This window comes from Ailuropoda melanoleuca, chromosome 6 (genome assembly GCF_002007445.2).
Source record: "Ailuropoda melanoleuca isolate Jingjing chromosome 6, ASM200744v2, whole genome shotgun sequence".
Lineage (NCBI taxonomy): Eukaryota > Metazoa > Chordata > Mammalia > Carnivora > Ursidae > Ailuropoda > Ailuropoda melanoleuca.
In genome coordinates, this window is record NC_048223.1 from 94,959,066 (window position 1) to 94,978,298 (window position 19,233).

General features: G+C 38.0%; 1 protein-coding gene across 3 annotated transcripts in view; it reads left to right on the forward strand.

The window, feature by feature from the left end:
- Positions 1 to 19,233, forward strand: part of BTAF1 (B-TFIID TATA-box binding protein associated factor 1) — a 117,979-nt gene that overhangs the window by 21,735 nt on the left and 77,011 nt on the right. For 2 of the 3 annotated variants that reach the window (XM_034662944.1, XM_034662945.1), the window contains 3 exons: positions 9,538 to 9,652; positions 11,911 to 12,057; positions 18,054 to 18,217. In XM_034662944.1, coding sequence (XP_034518835.1) covers positions 9,538 to 9,652; positions 11,911 to 12,057; positions 18,054 to 18,217 — 426 coding nt within the window. The remainder of the gene's footprint in view (positions 1 to 9,537; positions 9,653 to 11,910; positions 12,058 to 18,053; positions 18,218 to 19,233) is intronic. The other variant, XM_034662946.1, reaches the window with a different exon arrangement.

Consider the following 19,233-nt stretch of genomic DNA (forward strand, 5'->3'; position numbering starts at 1 on the left):
AGATGAAGAGACAGTGATTTGATATCCACAGGCTCCATGTTCTCAGAATGGAGAAGGATGCATATTAGACACTATTATACTTATGTGTAAGGTAGGGGCATAGAAAGGCATACCCATTTCTTCTCACACCAGGGGAAAAGATGGGGGACTGAATGAGCTGAAACTGGAAACAGGGGGCAGAACTAATTTGTGCTGAACTGAGAAAAGGTTTCTAGTCTTCTGAGTTCTGGTCATCTTAATGTAGATCCTGGCATATTGGCTGTCATCAAATAATTCCAAAAGAGGCAAAGTTTGTCTTTCATACCTTCTCACCTTTTATCCTCTTTTCTCTCTCCTCAGTGTTTTCCTGTTGCCTTTTGGTTTTGTTTTTTTAAACTGCGTATTGTACAATTCAGTTGTTTTATTTTACTTTTTTAAAGATTTTTTTTTAGGATTTTTTTTTAAGATTTTTTTTTTCAACTAATCTCTGTACCCAGTGTAGGGCTTGAACTTTATAATCCCAGGACTAAGAGTGGCATGCTCCACCCACTCTGCCAGCCAGGTGCCCCTTGTGATTTTAGATATGTGCAATCATCACCACAATCTAATTTTAAAACATTTTTATTTCCCCAAAAAGAAACCTCATGCCAATTGCAGTCACTCTCCATCACTGTCCCTCCCATACCTAGTCCTAGGCAACCCTTAATCTACTTTCTGCCTGTAGATTTGCCTGTTCAGAAAACTTTATATAAATGTGACTGTTTCCTTCACTTAGAATAATATTTTTAAGGTTCTTTCATATTGAAGTTTGTTTCATTACTTAAGTCCTTTTTATTGCCAAATAATATTCCATTGTATAGCTTGGATGTGAGTATATTACGTGGATATACCACGTCTGTTTATCCGTTGATGGACATTTGGGTTGTTCCACTTTTTGGCCTTTGATGAGTAATGCTACTATGAAAATTCATGTACAGGTTTTTGTGTGGGGTGTATGTTGTCATTTCTCTTGGGTTTATACCTGTGGATAGAATTGCTGTATCATATAGTAACTATGTTTAACTTTATGAGGAACTGCCAGACTATTTTCAAAACTGGCTCCATTGTTTTATATCCCTAACAGTAGTGTATGAGAGAGCTGATTTTTTTTTTTTTTTACATCCTTGCCAATGCTTGTTATTAACTGACTTTGATTATTTCCATACTAGTGAGTGTGAAGTGATATGTCAGTGTAGTTTTGACTTGCATTTTTCTGGTGACTAGTGATGTTGAACATCTTTTTATGTGTTTATTGACCCTTGGTGTATCTGTTTTGGAGCACTGTCTCTTCAGATCCTTTGCCCATTTCTTCTTTTTTTTTTGCGGGGGGGGAGGGTCAGAGGGAGAGGAAAGGAGCATTTTCAGTAGGCCCCATGCCCAATGTGGAGCCCAGTGTGGGCTTGATCACACAACCCTGAAATCATGACCTGAACTGAAATCAAGAGTTGGATGGACACTTAACCCACTGAGTCACCCAGGCGCCTCTAGATCCTTTGCCCATTTTTAAGTGGGATATTTGTTCTTTTAATATTGAGTTGTAAGAGTTCTCTATATATTTTGGATACAAGCTCCTTGTGAGGTATTTCATTTGCAGATATCTTCTTCCAATCTGTGGTTGTCTTTTCACTTTTCTGATGGTATCCTTTGAAGTATAAAAGCTGTTAATTTTGATTTAGTCAGTTATTAATTTTGATTTTCATATTCCTTGTGCTTTTGGGGATCATATCTAAGAAATCTTGCCTGATCCAAGGTCACAAAGATTTACCTCTGTGTTTTCTTCTAAGAATTGTATAGCTTTAGATCTTACTTTTAGACTTATGGCTCGTTTTGAGGCTTTGTGTGTGTGTGTTGTTAGGTAGGGGTTCACAATCATTATTTTGTTGCCCTAGCACCATTTGTGGAAAAAACCATTTTTTCCCCATTGAATTGTCTTGGTGCTCTTGTTGAAAATCAGTTGATGGGGGGAAAAGATGGTGGAGAAGTAGGGGACCCCTTCTTCAGCTGATCCCCTGAATCGAACTGGATGTCTGTCAGACCATCCTGAACACCCATGAAATGAGCCTGAGACGCAGGAAGATACATCTGGATCTCTACAAATGAACATCCCCCACGCTGAGTATTGAGGTACGAAGCAGGTAGCCATGAATCTGCGCACAGATATTGGAAGATAAACGGAAGGGGGAGGGAGTTGCCGTGCTCAGGCGCCGGGAAGCAGTAGCCACCTGCACTGGGGAGTGGGCCAGACTCATGGACTGGCACCCACGAGAAAGCAGACTGAGACTGTGAGCCCGGGAACGCACGTGTGACCAGATTGAAAGCCGGAGCTCCGGAGCACTCACTGGAACCAGACTGAAACCGGGAGCTTGGGAGTGCGTGTGCGACCAGACTGAAAACTGGAGCTCCGGAGCGCACACTCGAACTAGACTGAACCCAGGAACTCGGGAGCATGCGTGCAACCAGATGGAAAACTGGTGCTCCGGAGCGCGCGCTAATGACACTGAAGCAGAGCGCTCAGAACCGCGCGTGGGAACCGGGGGCGGCTGGCAGTGTTAGAAGCACAAAGGACAGAGATGTGCCAGCCCTGAAAGCAAGGGCTGGGAGAGTGGCTGTGGGTCGCAAATCCCGGGTTGCTGAGGGGTTTTTAGCAGCACTGACGGAAACAGAGTTAGAGTGGCCAGGATAGCTCAGTGGAGAGCGGACTGCGATCTCTCTGTTCTGAGACAGAGGCTAGGATACGGCCACTGCTGCTCTGACTCTCAGAAGAGGCACAGTAAACTGCCAGGGAAAGCCACCAGAGAACAAAAGCCCGGAAATAACGGTTCACATTGTGCCCATCCCCATCCCCCGGGGGGACAGGGGACAGGGCAACTCTACCGAAACAGGGTTGCCTGAGTATCAGCGCGGAGGGACAGGGGACAGGGCAACTGTACCGAAACAGGGTTGCCTGAGTATCAGCGCGGCAGGCCCCTCCCCCAGAAGGCTGGCTGGAAAATCAAGAAGCCCACATCCCTAAGGTCCCTATAAAACAAGTGCACACTGCCTGGGTCCTGGTCAATAATTTGGGCTCTGTGCATCCCCACAACCTCTCCTCATCAGAATGACAAGGAGGAGAAACCCTCAGCAAAGAAAGGAGACAGAGACTGTGGCCTCTGCCACGGAACTGATGAATATGGATATAAACAAATTGTCAGAAATGGAGTTCAGAGTAGCAATGGTCAAAATGATGTGTAGGCTTGAAAAAAAAATTAAAGAGAATATAGAATCTCTAAAGGCAGAAATGAGAGTGAATCTAGCAGGAATTAAAAATGCTATGAATCAAATGCAGTCTAAACTGGATGCTCTGACGGCCAGGGTAAATGAGGGAGAAGAACGAATTAGTGAATTGGAGGATGGGATGGTAGAAGAGAAAGTTAAAACGGAAACTTGGCTCAAAAAAATCCAATCTGAAGAATGTAGATTACGGGATATTATTGACTCAATGAAACATTCCAGTGTCAGAATCATCGGCATCCCCGAGGGGGTGGAGAAAGAGAGAGGTCTAGAAGAGATATTTGAAAAATTTGTAGCTGCGAACTTCCCTAATCTGGCAAAGGAAACAAGCATTCCTGTCCCAGAGGCAGAGAGGATCTCTCCCAAGATCAATGAGAACAGGCCTATACCACGTCACGTCATAGTGCAATTTGCAAATATTAGATCCAAAGATACAGTATTGAAAGCGGCCAGGGGGAAGAAAATCCTTATGTACAGAGGGGAAAATATCAGAATAACGTCAGACCTATCTACAGAGACCTGGCAAGTCAGGAAAAGTTGGCAAGGCATATTCAGAGCACTAAGTGAGAAGAACATGCAGCCAAGGATCCTTTATCCAGCAAGGCTGTCATTCAGAATTGAGGGAGATAAGGGCCTTCCAAGATTGGCAGAAACTGAAGGAATTCGTAACCACCAAACCAGCCCTACATGAGATATTAAGGGGGGTTCTATAAAAGTAAAAAGACCCCCAAGAGTGATACAGAACAGAAGTTTACAATCTATAGAAACAAAGACTTCACAGGCAACATGACATCATTAAAATCATATCTCTCAATAATCACTCTCAATGTGAATGGCCTAAATGCTCCCATAAAACACCACAGGGTTGCAGATTGGACAAAGAGACATGACCCATCCATTTGCTGTCTTCAAGAGACTCATTTTGAACCTAAAGATACATCCAGCCTGAAAGTGAAGGGATGGAAAACCACTTTTCATGCCAGTGGACTTCAAAAGAAAGCTGGGGTAGCAATTCTCATATCAGACAGGTTAGATTTTAAACTAAAGACTGTAGTTAGAGTTACAGAAGGACACTATATTATTCTTAAAGGATGTATCCAGCAAGTGGATATGACAATTATAAATATCTATGCCCCCAACAGGGGAGCAGCTAGATACACAAGCCAACTCTTAACCAGAATAAAGAGACATATAGATAATAATGCGTTAATAGTAGGGACCTCAACACTCCCCTCTCAGCAATAGACAGATCATCTAAANCAAAAAGACATGACCCATCCATTTGCTGTCTTCAAGAGACTCATTTTGAACCTAAAGATACATCCAGCCTGAAAGTGAAGGGATGGAAAACCACTTTTCATGCCAGTGGACTTCAAAAGAAAGCTGGGGTAGCAATTCTCATATCAGACAGGTTAGATTTTAAACTAAAGACTGTAGTTAGAGTTACAGAAGGACACTATATTATTCTTAAAGGATGTATCCAGCAAGTGGATATGACAATTATAAATATCTATGCCCCCAACAGGGGAGCAGCTAGATACACAAGCCAACTCTTAACCAGAATAAAGAGACATATAGATAATAATGCGTTAATAGTAGGGGACCTCAACACTCTGCTCTCAGCAATAGACAGATCACCTAAGCAGAAAATCAACAAAGAAACAGGAGCTTTGAATGACATACTGGACCAGATGGACCTCATAGAAATATACAGAACACTACACCCCAGAACAACAGAATACTCATTCTTTTTGAATGCACATGGAACTTTCTCCAGAATAGACCATATACTGGGTCACAAAACAGGTCTCAACCGATACCAAAAGACTGAGATTATTCCCTGCATATTCTCAGACCACAGTGCTTTGAAACTGGAACTCAATACAAGGAAAAATTTGGAAGGAACTCAAACACTTGGAAACTAAGAACCATCCTGCTCAAGAATGATTGGGTAAACCAGCTAATTAAGAAGGAGATCAGACAATTTTTGGAGACCAACAAAAATGAAAACACATTGGTCCAAAACCTATGGGATGCTGCAAAGGCAGTCAGTCCTGAGGGGAAAATACATAGGTATTCAAGCCTCAGTCAAAAGAACAGAAAAATCTAAAATGCAGCTTTTATATTCTCGCCCTAAAAAGCTGGAGCTGGAACAGAAGAACAGGCCTAACCCACGCACGAGAGGGCAGATGATCAATGAGCAGAGATCAATGAATTAGAAACCAGGAGCACAGTAGAGCAGATCAACAGAACTAGAAGCTGGTTCTTTGAAAGAATAAATAAGATCGATAAGCCACTGGCCAGACTTATTCAAAAGATTAGAGAAAGGACCCAAATTAATAAAATTATGAATGAAAGGGGAGAGATCACAACCAACACCAAGGAAATAGGAAGGATCATTAGAAACCTTTATCAAGGACTTTATGCCAATAAATTAAACAACTTGGAAGAAATGGATGCCTTCCTGGAAACCTATAAACTAGCAAGACTGAAACAGGAAGAAATTGATTATTTAAACTGACCGATTAATTATGAAGAATTTGAAGCAGTGATCAGAAACCTCCCCAAAAACAAGAGTCCAGGGCCTGATGGATTCCCCGGGGAATTCTACCAAGCATTCAAAGAAGAAATAATACCTCTCCTCCTGAAGCTGTTTCAAAAAATAGGAACAGAAGGCAAACTACCAAACTCATTCTACGAGGCCAGTATTACCTTGATCCCCAAACCAGGCAAAGACCCCATAAAAAAAGAATTACAGACCGATATCCCTGATGAATATGGACGCCAAAATTCTCAACAAAATCCTAGCTAATAGGATCCAAAAGTACATTAAAAGGATTATCCATCATGACCAAGTGGGATTCATCCCTGGGATGCAAGGGTGGTTCAACATTCACAAATCAATCAGTGTTATAGAACACATTAATAAGATGAGAGTCAAGAGCCATATGATCCTCTCAATTGATGCAGAAAAAGCATTTGACAAAATATAGCATCCTTTCCTGATTAAAACCCTTCAGAGTGTAGGGATAGAGGGTACGTTCCTCAATTTCATAAAAACCATCTATGAAAAGCCTACAGCAAATATCATTCTCAATGGGGAAAAGCTGAGAGCCTTTCTCTTAAGATCAGGAACACGACAAGGATGCCCACTCGCCACTATTGTTCAATATAGTATTAGAAGTCCTTGCAACAGCAATCAGACAACAAAAAGGGAGAAAAGGTATCCAAATCGGCAAAGAAGAAGTCAAACTGTCTCTCTCTGCAGATGACATTATTCTCTATATGGAAAACCCAAAAGACTCCACCCCCAAATTACTAGCAGTTATAGAGCAATTCAGCAATTCAGTGGCGGGATACAAAAATCAATGCTCAGAAATCAGTTGCATTTCTGTACACAAACAATGAGACTGAAGAAAGAGAAATTAGGGAATCGATTCCATTTACAATTGCACCAAAATCATACATTATCTCGGAATTAACTTAGAGACATAAAGGATCTATACTCTAGAAACTACAGAACACTGATGAAAGACATTGAAGAAGACAAAAAAAGATGGAAAAACATTCCATGCTCATGGATTGGAGGAATAAACATAGTTAAAATGTCTATGCTACCCAGAGCAATCTATACTTTCAGTGCCATCCTGATCAAAATACCAATGACATTTTTCAAGGAACTGGAACAAACAGCCCTTAAATTTGTGTGGAACCAGAAAAAGCCCTGAATTGCCAAGGAATTGTTGAAAGGAAAAACAAAGCTGGGGGCATCACGTAGGCGGATTTCAAGCTATACTACAAAGCTGTGATCACCAAGACAGCATGGTACTGGCGCAAAAGCAAACACATAGACCAATGGAACAGAATACAGACTCCAGAAATGGACCCTAGGCTCTTTGGGCAACTAATCTTTGACAAAGCAGAAAAAAACATCCAGTGGAAAAAAGTCTTTTCAATAAATGGTGCTGGGAAAATTGGACACCTATATACAAAAGAATGAAACTTGACCACTCTCTCACACCATACACAAAGATAAACTCTAAATGGATGAAAGACCTAGATGTGAGACAAGAATCCATCAAAGTCATAGAGGAGAACATAGGCTGCAACCTCTTTGACATCGGTCACAGCAACTTTTTTCATGACACATCTCTAAAGGCAAGAGAAAAAAAAAAAGAATGAACTTTTGGAACTTCATCAAGATAAAAAGCTTCTGCACAGCCAAGGAAACAGTCAAAAAAACTAAGAGGCAGCCCATGGAATGGGAGAAGATATTTGCAAATAACACTACAGATAAAAGGCTGGTATCCAAGATCTACAAGGAACTTCTCAGACTCAATACCCAAGAAACAAATAATCAAATCAAAAAATGGGCAAAAGATATGAACAGACACTTTTCCATTGAAGACAGAAATGGCTAATAGACACATGAAAAAATGTTCAAAATCATTAGCCATCAGGGAAATTGAAATCAAAACCACATTGAAATACCACTTTATGCCAGTTAGAATGGCAAAAATTGACAACACAGGAAAGAACAAATGTTGGAGAGGATGTGGAGAAAGGGGATCCCTCTTACGCTGTTGGTGGGAATGCAAGTTGGTACAGCCACTTTGGAAAACAGTGTGGAGGTCCCTTAAAAAGTTAAAAATAGAGCTACCCTATGATCCAGCCATTGCACTACTGGGTATTTACCCCAAAAGATACAGACGTAGTGAAGAGAAGGGCCATATGCACCCCAATGTTCATAGCAGCATTGGCCACAATAGCTAAATCGTGGAAGGAGCCAAGATGCCCATCAACAGGCGAATGGATTAAGAAGCTGTGGTCCATATATACAGCGGAATATTACTTAGCCATCATAAAGAATGATTACCCAACATCTGCAGCAACATGGACAGGACTGGAGGAGATAATGCTAAGTTAAATAAGTCAAGCAGAGAAAGACAATTATCATATGGTTTCACTCATTTATGGAACATAAAAAATAGCAGGAAAATCAGTAGGAGAAGGAAGGGAAGAATGAAGGAGTGGATAAACAGAAGGGGGAATGAACCATGAGAGACTGTGGACTCTGGGAAACAAAATGAGGGCTTCAGAGGGGAGGAGGGTAGGGGACAGGGATAGGCTGGTGATGGGTATGAAGGAGGGCACATATTGCATGGTGCAATGGGTGTTATATGCAAACAGTGAATCGTGGAACAGTACATCAAAAACTAAGGATGTACTGTATGGTGACTAACATAACATAATAAAAAATTTAGAAAAAATGAAAATGGATTTTCTGAGTAAGAAAAAAAAAAGAAAAGAAAATCAGTTGACCATAGACTGGTTTATTTCTAGACTCTCAATTCTATTCCATTGATCTGTGTATCCTTTTGCCAGTACCACAGTGTCTTGATTACTGTTCACGTGTAGTAAGTTTTGAAATCGAGAAGTGTGAGTGTACCAACTTTGTTATTCGTTTTCAAGATTGTTTTGGTGATTCTGGGCCCCTTGCATTTCCATATAAATTTTAGGATCAACTTGCCCATTTCTGCAAAACAAGTCAGTTGGGATTTTGATAGGAATTTTGTTGAATCAGTAGATCAATTGAGGGAGTATTACTCTCTTAATAGTATTAAATCTTTAGATCCACAAACATGAGGTGAGGTGTCTTTCTGTTTATTTACATCTTATTTTAGTTCTTTCAATGGTATTTTGAATTTTTCTTTAGTTTTCAGTATATGAGTCTTGTACTTTACATTCACATTTAAGTATTTTATACTTTTTGGTGCTAGTATAAGTGGGATTTTAAACATTTTATTTTCAAATTGTTTATTGAAAGTGTCTAGCAAAACAGTTGATTTTTGTCTGTTGATCTTACATCTTCCAATCCTGCTGAACTCATTTGGTCTTTCTCCTAATTTTTACAACTTAACCCTTTGTATTAAGTAATAGGACTAAATGAATATATACATTTTGCTTTCTACTATATTAAAAGGTAGGTTATTTTTTAAATGTACTTAATTATTTTTTAACTAAAAGTTTCCTGTTTCCGTTTTTTTAAGGCGTGGTGATATTTCCTGTGAATGATAGAATCTTGTAAATGATATTAATAATTCCAAGGTGTTTTATATAAATTTTTATATAAAGTCCAATGGCTGCTAAATTATAAATTAATAACAAGTAAATTTATATTTCTCAGTTCTGGTTATTTTGAACAAATAATATTTTTGGTATAATTATTTTATCTTATAATTTTTAAAGGTATTGATATATTTAAGGAGTACAAATTGGGATACCCGGATTGCAGCAGGACAAGCTGTTGAAGCTATAGTGAAAAATGTACCTGAGTGGAATCCAATACCAAGAACCAAACAAGGTGCTGTTGAGTGGTAAAAGTAGTTTGCAGTAAAAATCTACCTATAGAATTAACTATACATTTTATATTTTAATAATTTTGATTTTAATTTAAAGACTTAATTTTCAGTTGCAGCTTTGTCAGGGAGTGACAATGAATAAAGTGATTTTCACCATTTTTTTTTTTAAGATTTTATTTGAGAGACAGAGCGTGCAAGGGGTGGGGAGGGGCAGAGGGAGAGGGAAAAGCAGACTCCCTGCTGAGCATGGAGCCTGATGTGGGGCTCAATCCCAGGACCCTGAGATCATGATCCAAGCTGAAGGTAGACAGCCGACTGAGCCGCCCAGGCTCCTCTTCAGTGATGCTTTTAAAAAACTACTAGATAAACTATGTTTTCGTATATATATTTTTAAATTATTAACTGTACAGTATGCTTGATTTAAAGATATTGCTTCCCTCAAGAATTTATATCCTAAAAAAAGAAACTAACTCAATGCAGCATAAATATTTGAAGCAGTGTTTTTTCTTGTTCCTGTGAGAATAGTGTAATTATTTTCTAAATTTAAGCACAATTATGTATGGATATTTGGAGGGGGGAATCTTTAGTTTCTAATGTGTCCTTTAGATGTCTTGTAGTGAAAATTATTTTTCTGATTGCCTGCAACAATATTTAAAAATGAACGTTTGCTTTTAAAAATTTGTTAAGGTATACATTTTAGTTAAGTGAAAAAAAATTTTTTTTAATTTCATTTATTTGTAAGAGAGAGAGAGAGGGAGGGAGGGAGCACAAGTAAGGGGAGCATTAGGCAGAGGGAAAAGCAGGCTCCCCGCTGAGCAGGGAGCCTGAGGTGGGGCTCAATCCCAGGACCCTGGGATCATGACCTGAGTGGAAGGCAGATGCTTAACCAACCAAGCCACCCAGGCGTCCCTCAAGTGAAAATTTGATGTGATTCAACCTGATTTCATTTTCAAGTCACTTTGATAGCATCACTATTATCATACATTTTAGCTTGTCTAAAATTTTTGCTTTAATTATCTGGCACCTATTGTGTTGAGGGACTGTTAATTTGTCCTCTCTCATCAAGTGAAATATATAACCAGAAGGAGTTGTAACTTGTTTTAGAAAGAAACATTTTCTTTTTTAGCTTATTTTCCCTGCTTATTTTGGTATATAGAGATATTAAAACTCAGTCTTTTTACGAAACGGTTATACCAGCACTAAAATTTATGGTAAGATTGCTTGTCATCACTGGAAAACTTAAAATATAATTATACTTTAGTTTAATAAATGAATTATGTGCAAGTACTAGCTAAACAAACTATTAAGTCAATGAATAATTATAATATATTTAAAAATTTATAATGGCATAACCTTTGTGGGGAGGAATATAAAACATTTTACGTTACTTTTAGGCCTCAGATAGATATATAATTTTAGCAGTTTACCAGGAGATTATAATTTGCCCATATTATGAGGAGTCCTATTGAATGAATAGTTGCTTTGTGTCATAAATATTCCTTAGAGGGATGAATTATGCTTGTTAGCTTATATATGAATATATTCTCTGAATATGTTTGTTTTCCAGATTAGCACTATGATGAACTCAGGCTGTTACCTGGGTTACCTGAGTTGCTTTGTGTCATAGATATTCCATAGATATAGGGACGAATGATGCTCATTAGCTTATATATGACTATATTCCTCTGAATATGTTTGTTTTCCATATTAGCACTATGATGAACTCAGGCTGTTACCTTGGTAGTATTTTCAAACAGTTGAACAGTAACTGGAGACATTATAGTTGTTTTTGCAAAAAAAAGATTCTGTTTATTTATTTGTCAGAGAGAGAGAGTGTGTGTGCCTACAAGCAGGTGGAGCAGCGGGCAGAGGGAGAAGCAGGCTCCCCATTGAGCAAGGAGCCTGATGTGGGACTCGATTCCAGGACCCTGGAACTGATGCACCGAGGCATCCTGATACATACGATATTTAACATACATATTTCAATATGGGACGCATTTCTTCATATAATAATGTGCTTTTGGAGTGAAAAGCAGCTATAAGTACACTCACTGATATTCTGATAGTTTGTACAAGGGGAGTCACCAACTAGTTTATTCATAAGTAAGACTTGATCATAAATAAATCCACAATAGCTTTTTTACTTCCTCTGCCTTTTACTTTTCTAAAAATGTTACACGACCACCCCAAGTAATGCTATTCTCTTTCATCCTACACTTTGGCTTTATGATGGAATTAAATATTTTTCAACCTCATTTAGAATCTACTTCAGAAAGTGCTATGGAAGATTCACCTACTACAGATCGATTGAATTTTGACAGATTTGATATATGTAGATTGTTACAGCATGGGGCATCACTTTTGGGATCTGCTGGTGCAGAATTTGAAGTACAAGATGAAAAATCAGGTATGTAGTAGTCCTGTAGAAGAAAGTCTGAAATGTTTGTGTTCAGACTAATTTATCACTTGGTATGCTACATATCAGTCATGCAGAATCTTAATAGATGTTACAAAATGTAAATTGACTGAAGTTGCAGTTGGGGAAGGGGAGGCTTTGTGGGTGGAGAAGATAACTGAAAGTATTTGGTCTGAAACTATACCATATGAATATTTTCCTCCTTTTAAGTGAATATGTACCATGTCTATACTTGTTAATAGATACATGTTAGTATTTCAGCAGGTATTTTATTATGTAATAGAGAAATTATAAAGTATACCCCAAGAGCCTTGGTTGAATAGATTTTAAAAGCCAGGATTAGTACAGTTTGTGATCCTGTTTTCATAATTCTGGACATTTGAGAGGCTTTATGACAGTTTTCTTTTTATCATATGCTTTAAAAATTTAAATAATTGGATATCATGCTGGTGAAAACACTAAAGCAAACACTAAAAATGAAAAATTAAATCTTGGATAGGAAATCGTCCCGTTGTCTTTAAACTTACAGAATCCATTTGGATATAAAATCTTTTGGCCATTCAAGATTGATGCCTTGAGTGGAAAAAACCTTGATGTTTTTAATGGATTTCTGTAAGTAAGTTGCTCTTTTGACTAAAACCAAAACAGAACAGTTTTTGTTGCTAATAAAATAAAATTAATCATTACTCAAAGCATTTCTATCTAGTTAAGTTAATGAAATGATCGCTTTTTCATTTTAAAGTCAAATACCCATTTACTCTTGCTTAATATGGTTTCTGTTGAAAGATCTCTGGTTAACCTCAGAACAACATAGGTCGTTGAAATGTGCAGGTCTACTTATATGCAAATTTTTTTTGATAAACACAGTATGGTATTGTAAATGTGTTTTACTTACGATTTTCTTAATGTTTTCTCTAGCTTAGTTTATTGTAAGAATATTGTATACAGTACATGTACAAATACATGTTAATCGACTGTGTTATTGGTAAAGATTTTGATCAACAGGAGGCTATTGGTAAAGTTTTGGGGGGGGTCAAAGTTATACACAGATTTTCAACTCCTTGGCGGGGGTTGATGTCCCTAATCCCCATATTGTCCAAGGATCAATTGTAGTTTAATTATTTTTGGGGAGAATTGAGAGGAGAATTTGGTTAAGTTCTAGAAAAGCATAGTTTTTCTAATAAGGGGGGTAGAAGTCATCTAAAAAACTTTCTGATTTGAAAAAGTTCTCTCTAAACAGTAAGTTTACTAATTTTACTATTGTACTCTTGTCAGAGATCATTGGACCTTACCCAGGAGTAAAAGTCAGTGTCACCAACCATTGTCACTTAAAAAAATATATGTATTTGGGTCTTAGCCTCAAGATTCAGATTTAATAGATCTGTGGAGAGTTCTAGGACATTGTATTTATTTTGTTTTTATTTTAATTTTTTTCATTTTTTATTTAAATTCAATTTAGTTAACATATAGTGTATTATTAGTTTCAGGGGTAGAATTTAGTGATTCATCAGTTGCATATAATTCCCAGTGCTCATTATATCAAGTGCACTCCTTAATACCCATCACCCAGTTACACCGTCCCCCCACCCATCTCCCTTCCAGCAACCCTCAGTTTGTTTCCTATAGTTAAGAGTCTCTTGTGATTTGCCTCCCTCCCTGTTTTTATCTTATTTTATTTTTCCTTTCCTTCCCCTGTATTCATCTGTTTTGTTTCTTAAATTCCACATACGAGTGAAATCATATGGTATTTTTCTTTCTCTGACTGACTTATATCACTTAGCATAATACCCTATAGTTCCATCCGTGTCATTGCAAATGGCAAGATTTCATTCTCTTTGATGGCTGAGTAATATTGCATTGCAGACTTAGGACATCTTTATCCATCCATCTGTTGATGAACATCTGGGCTCTTTCCATATTATTTTATTATTAACATATAAAGTATTATTTGTTTCGGGGGTACAGGTCTGTGATTCATCAGTCTTAAATAATATACAATACTCACCACAACACATACCCTCCCCTAATATCCATCACCCAGCCACCCCATCACCCTACCCCCCTCCCCTCCAGCAACCCTCAGTTTGTTTCCTGAGATTAAGAGTCTCTTATGGTTTGTCTGCCTCTCTGGTTTTGTCTTGTTTGATTTTTTTCCTCTCTTCCCCTATGATGCTTTGCCTTGCTTCTTAAATTCCACAAAGCAGTGAGATCCTATGATAATTATCTTTCTCTGATTGACTTATTTCGCTTAGTATAATATCCTCTAGTTCCATCATGTTGTTGTAAATGGCAAGATTTCAATTTTTGATGGCTGCATAATATTCCATTATATATATGCATAATATTCCATTATATATACACACAAGCACACCACATCTTCTTTATCCATTCGTCTGTCGATGGACATCTGGGCTCTTTCCATAGTTTGGCTATTGTGGACATAGCTGCTATAAACTGTGGGGTGTAGGTGCCCCTTTGGATCACTACATTTGTATCTTTGGGGTAAATACCCAGTATAGTGCAGTTGCTGTGTCGTAGGGTAGCTCTATTTTCAACTTTTTGAGGAACTTTCACACTGTTTTCCAGACTGGCTGCACCAGCTTGCATTCCCACCAACAGTGTAGGAGGGTTCCCCTTTCTCTGCATCTTCACCAACATCTGTTGTTTCCTGAATTTTAGCCATTCTGACTGGTGTGAGGTAGTATCTCATTATGGTTTTGATTTGTATTTCCCTGATGCTAAGTGACGTGGAGCATATTTTCTTATGTCTGTTGGCCATTTGTATGTCTTTGGAGAAATGTCTGTTCATGTCTCCTGCCCATTTCTTGACTGGATTTTTTGGTTTTTTGGGTGTTGCGTATGATAAGTTCTTTATAGATCTTGGATACTAGACCTTTAGCTGACATGTCATTCGTGAATGTCTTCTCCCATTCCATAGGTTGCCTATTAGTTTTGTTGAATGTTTCCTTTGCTGTGCAGAACCTTTTTATCCTGACGAAGTACCAGTAGTGCATTTTTGCTTTTGCTTTTGGTGATGTGTCTAGCAAGAAGTGGCTGCAGCTGAGGTCGAAGAGGTTGCTGCCTGTGTTCTCCTCTAGGATTTTGATGGATTCCTGTCTCACATTGAGGTCTTTCATCCATTTTGAGTCTGTTTTTGTGTATGGTGTAAGGAAATGGTCCATTTTCATTCTTCTACTGTGGCTGTCCAGTTTTCCCCAGCACCATTTGTTGAAGAGACTGTCTTTTTTCCATTGGGTATTCTTTCTTGCTTTGTTGAACATTAGTTGACCATAGAGTTGAGAGTCCATTTCTGGCTTCTCTGTTCTGTTCCATTGAGCTATGTGTCTGTTTCTGTGCCAGTACCATACTGTCTTGATGATTACAACATTGTAATACAGCTCAAAGTCTAGGACTTTGTATTTAAAATAAAAAATAATCTACGGGTGACTGATATATAACCAGGATTGGGAACCCCAATTTTGGGCAACTCAGATTTTAATGCTCTTAAGTCTCAGTACGCTGATTAGTGCTCATTTAAAATTATCTAATTAGATTTTCTTTACATGTCTGTTTATCTGTGTGTGTTTCCTCATAATGAGGGACACATACATGATTAGTATAGGTGCTAGTCTGATTTTCCTTTGCAGTTGTATAGGTTATTTTCCCAATAGGACTTTCCCTGGAATGAGAGGACTGATTTTGGGTTCTGTGTATGTGTCATGGAGTTGTGATCCAGCAGTTTTCACTTTTGGATGCCTAGTGTTTTTCCCTCCAGGTAGAGCAGTCTTAATTTTTTTTAAATAGCTTTATTGAGACATAATTCACATACCATACAATTCACCCTTTTTTAAAGTGTACAGTTCATTGGTGTTTAATACATTCACAGATATATGCAGTCAATTTTAGAGTATTTCCTTATCTCAATAAGAAACCCTATATCCTTTAGCTGTGAACCTCCTATGCCCTACTTCTTCTGTTCCCTTCCAGGCCCTAAGCATCTTTCTGTCTCTGCCTATTCTGGACAGTTCTCATAAATGGAATTATCTAATATGTGATCTTTCGTGGCTGGCTTCTTAGTGGCATGTTTCCAAGGTTTATCCACCCTGTAGTATATATCAGTACTTCTTTTGTTTTCCTAAATAGTTTTTATTACTGGATGTATCAGTTTTTTTAATTGTGGTAGAGTGTATATAACGTAAAATTTTCATCTTAACTATTTTTTAAGTGTACAGTTCGGTAATATTAAGTACATTTACGTTGTTGTGAGCCAATCTGCAGGACTCTTTTCATGTCGCAAAACTGAAACTTTATACAGTAGTCCCCCTTATCCACAAAGGATATATTTCAGGCCTTAAAGTGTAGGTAATAGTACCAAACCATATATATACTGTTTTTTCCTGTACATACAGAGCCATGATAAAGTTTATAAGCTAGGGACAGTAAGAGATTGACAATGATAATGAATAATAAAATAGAACTATTTTAACAATATACTTTAATAAAAATTATGTAAATCTCTCTCGAAATATTTTACTGTAATGTATTGACCCTTCTTGTGGTGATGTGAGATAATAAAATGCTAGGTGATGAGATGAAGTAAGGTGAATGACATAGGCATTGTGATGTTGTGTTAGGCTACTATTGACCTTCTGACAATATGTTGAAAGCAGAATCTGCCTCTGGACTACTGTTGACTGTGGGTAACTGAGACCATATCACGTGAAACCACGGATGAGTGGGGATTACCGTACCCATTAAACAATTCCCATTCCTCCCTCCCTCTAGCCCCTGGCAACCACCATTCTACTTTGTCTTTTTGAATTTGACTACTACTCTAGGTACTTGTTATAACAGTATTTGTCATAACAGTATTTGTCCTTTCGTGATTGGCTTGTTTCACTTATTGTAATCTTCTCAGCGTTCATCTATGTCATAGTATGTGTCAGAATTTCCTTCTTTTTTAAGGCCAAATAATATTCCAATGTGTGTTTATACCACATTTTGTTTATTCATCCATCAGTAGATACTTGGGTTGCTTCTGGTTTTTGGTTATTGTAAGTAATGCTGCTATGAACATGGGTATACAAATATCTGTTTGAATTTTTGCCTTTAGTTCTTTGGTTATATACCCAGAAGAGGAAATACTGGATCACATTGTATTTCTATTTTTAATTTTTTTAGGAACTGCCATACTGTTTTCCATAGTGGGTATACCATTTTACATTCACACCAGCAGTGCACAAGGTTTCCGGTTTCTCCACATCCTTGCTGTGTTGGGGGGCCCGTAGGTGGTGTATTAAATTAAGAACATGGAGATTATGACCTGCTGAATGAGAATGCATAAACTACCCACATGGAGTTGGCATGTAGGTCCTCAGCATCGAGTTCCCATTTTGGGGAAGTGAAAACCCCAGGTTGTTTTGATTGAAGGCATGATTTCAGTTCACTCACACAAAGGAAATAAAGTCACACTGGGCGTGGAGCCTACTTAAAAAATAAATAAATAAAATTGGTTTATTTCCATAGGAATGGATCTCATTTTACGTATATGTGATCATTAACAGTAGGGCAATGGGGGAATCTCAATGAAAAGTCCTAGAGTGTTTTGTTAGGTAGAACACTATTTTTTAATCATAGTTATGACTCACAGAGATTGTGAGTATGGTTTGTTTTATTGTAATTTTAATAGTTAAAAATTTTTTTAAAAGATTTTATTTATTTATTTGACAGAGATAGAGACAGCCAGCGAGAGAGGGAACACAAGCAGGGGGAGTGGGAGAGGAAGAAGCAGGCTCATAGCCGAGGAGCCTGATGTGGGGCTCGATCCCATAACGCTGGGATCACGCCCTGAGCCGAAGGTAGAAGCTTAACCGCTGTGCCACCCAGGCGCCCCATTAACAGTTAAAATTTTTAATCAAGTTTGATCTTCATTTATTAGAAAACTTCTTACCTGATTTGGAGGAAATGTATTTCTTTTCTGTTTAAAGGTGAAGTGGATCCTAAGGAGAGGATAGCACGCCAACGGAAACTATTACAGAAGAAACTTGGTCTTAATATGGGAGAAGCCATTGGAATGAGTACTGAAGAACTCTTCAATGATGAAGATTTGGATTATACCCCGACTTCAGCAGCCCTTGTAAACAAACAACCTGTAGGTAAAATCTTTGGTTGTTTGATTGCAAGTAATAATACAAAGGTTTTGCCTCATTTTACCATGTAATTGCAATTAAAAAAAATTCTGTTCTTAATTCTGTTCATTGCCGTTTGTGCCACCATAATGTAGTGTCTTCATAAATGGATTTCTAATAACAGATTCTTAAGAGATCATAGTTCAACCTACGTTGTAGATTCTGGATTGACTGTTAGATAAGATAAAAGCTGTGGGAAACCTTTTAGGAGTCACTGCTGTTGAGAGATCTTAGTTGCTTTTTCCCTCTGTTCTTTAGTGAGAAAAAAATAGTATATGCTTGAGAGAGTGGAAGATAGTAAGGGCTAGCTAGTATGATGCTCCTAAAAATCTTTAGAGCTATGACTTATTTTTTTATTTGAGAAGATAACCGACATGATAACAAGAACACTTTCAAACAGTACAAAAAGGTAAACAATATGAAGTAAAAGAAGTTCTCAATAATTGATGGACGCATATGTCCCCATACCCCGCAGGCAAACCTTTATAAATTACTTGTACATATATACACAAGTATTTGTGTCCTTTTAAGCCATATTTACCTTTTCCCATTTCATATAGCTGAATATATCAGTATATACAGATTGATTATATATTTTTTTGATAGCTTCATGCTCTTTTGTTGTATTGGCTGTACTGTAATTTTGCTCTGTATTCCTCCGTTTTCTCTACCAATTCCTGTTGGATGCCTATGTGCTGCTACTGCCTTTTTTTTTTTTTTTTTTAAATGTCCCAACTGTTTAAGCTCTAGTAAAAACTGTGGCTCTCTGCTCAGAAAAATTCACACGCACGTGAAATATTACCATTCAAGGGATTTGGTATTCTTTCCTCTTGTCCCGGTGGTATCTTTTAGGGCTTCCTGGTCCTTGTTAAGAATTCCTGCTTTGTAGGGGCGCCTGGGTGGCTCAGTTGTTAAGCGTCTGCCTTCGGCTCAGGGCGTGATCCCAGCGTTCTGGGATCGAGCCCCACATCAGGCTCCT